General features: G+C 36.6%; 1 protein-coding gene across 1 annotated transcript in view; it reads right to left on the bottom strand.

Moving 5' to 3' along the window:
* The window catches only part of CDH10 (cadherin 10, type 2 (T2-cadherin)), a 48321-nt gene extending 42321 nt beyond the window's left edge, over positions 1-6000 (bottom strand). Inside the window, exon 1 of the mRNA XM_009867368.1 lies at positions 5621-6000. Within this exon, the coding sequence (XP_009865670.1) occupies positions 5621-5851 (231 nt within the window). The 5' untranslated portion in view covers positions 5852-6000. The remainder of the gene's footprint in view (positions 1-5620) is intronic.
* Between the last annotated feature and the right edge of the window lie 832 nt (positions 6001-6832).

Here is a 6832-nt window from a genome sequence, read left to right as displayed (position 1 = left end):
AAAGTATTCGCCGTGATCATCTCTACTGTGTCATGCAGCCACTGTACAAAATACTCAGAATGGGAATCTTCCAAGTCCTTCCACTAAAAACTTTCTATGGGTTTGTTTTTTTTTTTTGCCAGCAGTTTCACCTTAAAATATTTCAAATCATCAAGTCCAGCCTCTATTTCCAACCTTGTTGCCTTAATAAATATAATTTCCTTGAGAATTATTAAGAAAGGATAGCTATTCTTTGGGCAATAAAAATAATTCTGAAGTACAGTATATAATATATAAATATATATATAGTAGAATAGAATTCAAAGTATTTACCATGAGGGACAGTATGATTACCTGCAACTTCATATCAAGAAGAAACTTAATATGTTCATGTCTTCCTGCTACTGCTTTGAAAGAGATACATATATCTGTAGGCAAGTTGAAAAGAAGGGCAGATTCGAAGGAGTAAAATAAAAGTTCAGAAGCAGAGAGAGCTAAATAAAAATGATCCAAGGAAGGCTAATTTGGTGTGGGTCTGCAAGTGAATAATGCTAAATCCACGTAGCATAAATGGACTGAAGAGCATAGATGTGCCAAATAAAAGCAAGGCACAGAGTATCAGTGTAAGTCAATTTGAAGGAGCACAGTTTTTCTGCAACTAGAAAAAAGGGTAAGAGAAGAGATGAACAGAACTGCAGCACTGAGGCTTTCTTTGACTTTTTTGTGTTCTTGGAAGTATCCAGAACTTCTTCCTACAGAAATTTTGCGTGCCCAGCCACCTGAATCTTACAGTGCAGGGAGCAATCTTTGCAGCTACACATTTTCCAGAAGTACAATATCATGAACATCGCTGAATGGGATGTTCCTTCTTTCAGCTCATATTTTTCATCTAGATGCTTGCATACAGTCTGTTTGGACATGCCTTTTAGCATGTCAAGCCATCTATTAATTAAAGCCTTCGTAAGTTGCTAGGTGTGTTCAGGCATGTAAGGTACCTTGCACTTGTGCAACTGGCTGGTCTGTGAATTGGATCTTTGAAATGAAGACAAGACAGCTTCTGTTCTCACAATTGAAGAGTCTATGAACTTATTTATGGCTGCACATTTAAAATTGCTCCAGACCAAAATACTGTCAAATTAGAAAGCAATGTTTTTATCAGTGATATAGTCCTCTTCTAATACTCTGAAGTAAATAGCTGTTCAGGGACTCAAGAAACAGAAATAATTTAGTTTGAGGAGGTAACAATGATGAATTCGACAATGATATTTGTTTGCTCCAGCAAACAAATCCTACTTTGTCAGCCAGAGACTTCAGGTACATTGACTTTATACTTACTTACTGCCTCAAAACAGAGGCATTAGGTTTGAAAGAACTTGCCATTACAGCCTTTTGGGTTCAGTGTATTTTTGATTATCTTCAGAGACAAAAGCACTCTTATAAGGAAAATCTTCCAGCAGGAAGATGTTTTAAAAGGGTAAACATCAACTTTTAACTTCTAAGAGCTATCTCCCTCATGGGTCTTTTGTTGCAAGACACCAATTTCCCCTCAGTATTACCCCCGGCTCTTTCTTGCTGTCTGCCTATATAGGATATTTGAAAGGTCATCTGCTTCAAAAAAAAAAAAATCAAGAGAGGAAAAAAAAGTCCCTAAAACATTACTCTTTCCATTGCTGTTGAAATTGAAACTATTGGCTATTTGTACATTTATCATTTCAAACAAAGTGTAGGTCAAACATTTCTAATGCTCCCTTTTCATTACATTTTTTTTCATTCCTGGAGTGAACAAAGGTATTGTGAAGTGGACTCTACTCTTCCTGAGCTATGGCTTTGAATATAAATAATTTCAGTTTTATCAGTTCTTTCCTTTTTGGAGCATCTTTTGGTGACAAGCAGATACAGTTTTAAAATGGAAAGAGAAACTGAACTGAAAGGAACTAGAGAGTTCAGACTAAACTTATTTCTCTGTTTCTTATGCTATTTTGAAGCATGATGTCATTTTAAGTGCAACACATAATCATATACAAACTCTGAGTTTGGGAACCACCCAAGAAAGATATAACTCTGCTCCATCAAGGCAGCAAAATGAATCTTACTGGTAATTTTACACCTGCTGAAAGGATGTCCATTACATAGGTTGTTTTTCCTCTAAATCTTCCCACCAACTGATTGATGCTATTGCAATTTCTGCTTTCACAGAGTGGAATTGCACCTTTTAGAAATTAGCTTCAAAGTGGAAAATCCTATTCCAGTGACTAGTAGGCCCATGCTGGCCACTAACTCATTATCATTTAAATTCTCATCAAATTCACGCCAGAACCAAACCTTTGTTCCACGAACTATTTATATTGTAAATATCACCACTACTGTCGTAGACACCTCCTGCACTCAGAAAACAAAGTCTGCTTTAGCTGCATCTCGAAATTTGCTCATCAAAACAATACACAAACACACAAAATCCCTTTGATATATATCACAGTTTTACCTCCCAGGTTGTAACTCTAAATTATGGTCAAAATGCATCTGCTTTTATTCTTCTTTGAAAACAAAAATGGAGTAAAATGGTAAAAGGCTTGCATTCAATTATCAGTGAGTAAAAAGGTAAAATAGAGAAGTCAAATAATATTCTTCACTCTTGTATCAAAACTTGCAAGTTTTCATTAAACCATCCATGGAAGGCATTTACCATACTACCTTTCACTGACACGATTGTGCTCTATTATTGTCAGTCTTAAAAGTCATGCTTAGTACTTATTTTTAACTGAAACCTCTACATGACAAACATTCTCTCCCAGTAACTGACCATGAAACATTGACTTCTAACTTGTCCTCTTATTATCTCATATAATTTCCAAACACCATTTCCAAATATGTTGCAATGGGAAGATGGTATTTTATATCACCCACTTACCTAAGCAATTTTGGCTTTGGATAAAAATGAGATAAAAGGAAACATTAAGAAGCATTTTGACTATAAGACCCAGGTGGCCTTTGGAAAGGTGACAGAAACACCAGGGAAAAGAGACAGCTACTTTGAAATTTATGTACTCTGATTTTAGTAACAAATTTTTTCTCTAATAATTTGAGAATTTAGGCTATCGGACTGTTAAAACATTTTCTGGTGTAACAACCAAATTTTAGCTCCAGATATAAGCTGTTTCTTTTTAATTCCTTGTGTAAAACTCTCCGTATGCAAATACAGCACTATGATAATCTTTGTTCTACATGCCTTTTCTTTTCCCTAACTCATCAGAAATGATTATAAGGGACATTATGCACTCAGGTTAATTTGAAACTTGCTTACTCAGATTAGCAACTTCTTTGCTCTAACTAGAGCAAAAAAGGTGAACGTTCAGTCTTAACTGCTCCTTAATTTTCTTCTCAGTTCTGTTCTCTTTATTTGCCATTTCAGTTATCTTTACTTATTGCTTCCCATTTACAAACACTTATATTCTCTCAGCTAAAGCACTTCTGTGTTTATCAATGTCTCCCTTTTACTAATGCAGATAAGTTAGCCTACAAAACCATTAACTCTTTTCCCTATAAAGGGCCTTCATCACTCATCATGACTGGAAGACAATTATTAAGTAACAGCACTCATATTTTATAATTTAAGATCATCAATATTAAAAAAATGCAATTAAAAAAATAATCAGGATGTTTCTGAAGAAGCCTAAGTAATTTGAAATTCAGAGTGCCCTGCAAAGCACAGACTTCTGGGAACAATACACTTCCAAATACAGGAGCATACTGTTTTGATACGCTTAACACTTTTTATTTGGTGGGCAAGGTAAATTTTCCTAAGTTAGCAGTCTGGCCTGGACTGTGGTAGTGGCCTAGATACTCCGGAACACTTGGGAGACATTTACACTTGATATGTCTATGGAATAAATATAGTGACTATTTAGAAGGCTCTCAACATGCTTTGGAAATGGCTGTATTGTTCAAATGCTAGGGCTAAAATTACAAAATGAAAGCAACAAATAAAAAGTGGAAGCAGAAAGGCAGTTTGCTCATTCACAAGCTTGCACTCTTAAATTTTTGCTTACCATTTAAATTTCATAAATTTTAATAAGCATTCCCTTTCTGGAATGCCCCTTAATCAATTCAAGAAACATTTTATAATATATTAATCCCATGCACTAGTACATGTTGGGGACAAACCGCCTGGAGAGCAATTATGCAGAGAGGGACCTTGAGGTCTTTGTGGACAGCAAGCTGACCATGACCCAGCAATGTGCCCTTGCAGCAAAGAAGGTCAGCAGCACCCTGGGATTCCTTAGGACAAGCATCACCAGGAGATCAAGACAGGCTGTCCTTCCCGTCTGCTCTTCCCTGGTGAGATATGTCTAGAGTGTTGTGTCCAGTTCTGGGCTCTCCAGTAGAAGACAGATGTGGAGCTACCAGCAAGAGTCCAGCAAAAGGCCACTAAGATGATTAAGAATCTGGAGAGGCTGCAAGAGCCGAGACTGTTTAGCCCAGAGAAGAGATCATTCAGAGAAGACCTTATTAATTTACATAAATACCTGATGGGAAGAAGTGAGATAGTCAGAACCTATTCTCTTTTCAGAGGTGCCCTGTGACAGGACAAGATGCAACAAGCACAAACTGAAATACAGAAAATTGTCTTTAAATGATGGGGGTGGTCAAATACTTGAACAGGTTTCCCAGAGAGATTATGGAGTTTCTACCTTTGGAGATATGTAAAAACTGACCAGACATAGTCCTGAGTAAGCTCTATCTGACCTTGCTTTGAGGAGGCGAGCGGTGGGCTAGAAGATCTCCAGAGGTGTTTGACAAATGCAACTATTCTGTGATTTTCAAGTATTACACAAGTTCAAAACCACGTAAAAATGAAAACATGGATTACAGAAAATCAAATTTCTGTCTTTATCACCAACAATTGGTGTTATCTGGTACCTACTACTGCTGGCATTAGCTTCCAACTTCAAGCAAATTATAATTTAAAATTAATTCTTGTACTGGTTTGAATATTATTGTGGCATTATACATATTTTTCAATAAATCACGTGGAAAAACATTGTTAACCAAAAATAATTTAAAGGATGCTTCCAGTGCCCTTTATGTATGCATCCAGTATGCTATGCAGTGATATGTGCAGTTCTGCTGATTTTGATCATAGTTCACTTCCTAACTACCTCATTTCTATCACGATTTCTAATGAATTTCACTCACTCTAGTTTATTGAAAATCGGGGAAATAAAGATGAAGAATATTTTTTCTTCAAAATACATTGTATTCTCCAAACATAAGCACAAAAAAATAATGTCTCATCTTGTATGAAACATGAAACATTCAAAGATAAACGGTTGAAAAATAATTTTATAATTAATTATAAAATACTATGTTTTGATACAGTAGAAGTAGTGAGTGTGCTGCTGGTGGAAACAATGTGCTAAAGCAATCAAATTTATTAAAAATGTCTTCATTTGTTTTATTCAAATATTTCTGAATAACTTTAACTAGCGATATTAATTTAGTGATTATAGCAGGACAAACTATATATATATATGTTGCCTGAAAATCTACGTCTTGTGCATTAGAATAAAACATAGACAACTAGAGCTCTGCAGAAAGATAAGTAAACTTGACAACAACACAAAAACGTTAAGAAAAAACCTACCTTGCCTACATACTGATAATCAGATCCTGTATATTCCTCTAAGAGAAAAAACTGGTTCCACATCCAGCCTCGCTTCTGGCGGTGGATCACTTTTCCATCATTCCCTGATGCACGGCCCACAAAACTTTTGGGTCTGAGATCAGGAGTCCTTCTGAACAGCATCTCTGTACGGCAGGGATGCGGCAGCCACATCCAGAGCAAAAGAAGTAACAGGACTTGCTGTGTTGTCATAGTTCTCCACTGCTGATGCTCTTCAAGCCAGCGAGCGACAGAGTCTACAGTTTTGCTATTCCTGACTTGCTTTTTATGTCTCTAGTTGCTGATGCAGTCAAGCAGTTTCCAGCAACTCTTCTCCGAACTGTACATAGTAACGAAATCCTGAAAGTAAACAGGGAAGAGACAACATGAGTTGACATGCATTCACTCCCTGGAGTTCAACATCCCTGCTTCTGTATCCTGCAGATACAGCAGCAACCTGGTTCAGAATATAAAGGTTATCTGGATAGGGAGAACGCTGTGAATACGCTAGGCAGCTGCTGCTGTCAAAATACTTCCTAAAAAAAAAGTAGGAGTGCCCTGAGAGGAGTAACTATTTCTTGAAACCTTTCAATCTACAAAATTCTACAGACTAGGGGATTAATAATGCTGAAACTTACACATTAAATACTGCTACCTTTGCTTCACGTTTTCCACTTGATGTGATTTACAAGAATTCCAGTGTTTTATTACCCTTACTATCAAGAGAATCGAATGCTGGTTCAGGCTTTTTCCATAAGGAAATGGTAAAACATCAGTTCCCCGGGGTGTTTTAAATGCTAAAAGAGAACATCATATGCATCAGAAGAAATACAACATGACAAGAAACAAACTTTTAAAAAGATGAACTTGTAATATAGAGTGACGCAAACTTTCCCTTAAAACGCAGGAAGTATTAAAAAAATGAGGGCCTGTTCTGCAAGTGTTATAAGTGATTTTGGAAAGTACTGAAATGAAACTCACTGTGGGAAGTGATGTTGCAGAAAGAAGGCAGGCTTCTCCTGACTCGTCTTTTGTTTGTCTCACTTTTAAGAAAAAATTTTGCTTTGTTTCTTTTGGTTTTTCCTTTCTCTAACAAAACCATGTGGGAGTGGAACATCTCCCTTATGAGGAAAGGCTGAAGGACCTGGATCTCTTTAGCTTGGAGGAGGCCGAGGGGTGACCTCATTAATGCTT

This window comes from Apaloderma vittatum, unplaced genomic scaffold (genome assembly GCF_000703405.1).
Source record: "Apaloderma vittatum isolate BGI_N311 unplaced genomic scaffold, ASM70340v1 scaffold2564, whole genome shotgun sequence".
NCBI lineage: Eukaryota > Metazoa > Chordata > Aves > Trogoniformes > Trogonidae > Apaloderma > Apaloderma vittatum.
This window is presented reverse-complemented; position numbering and strand designations above follow the sequence as displayed.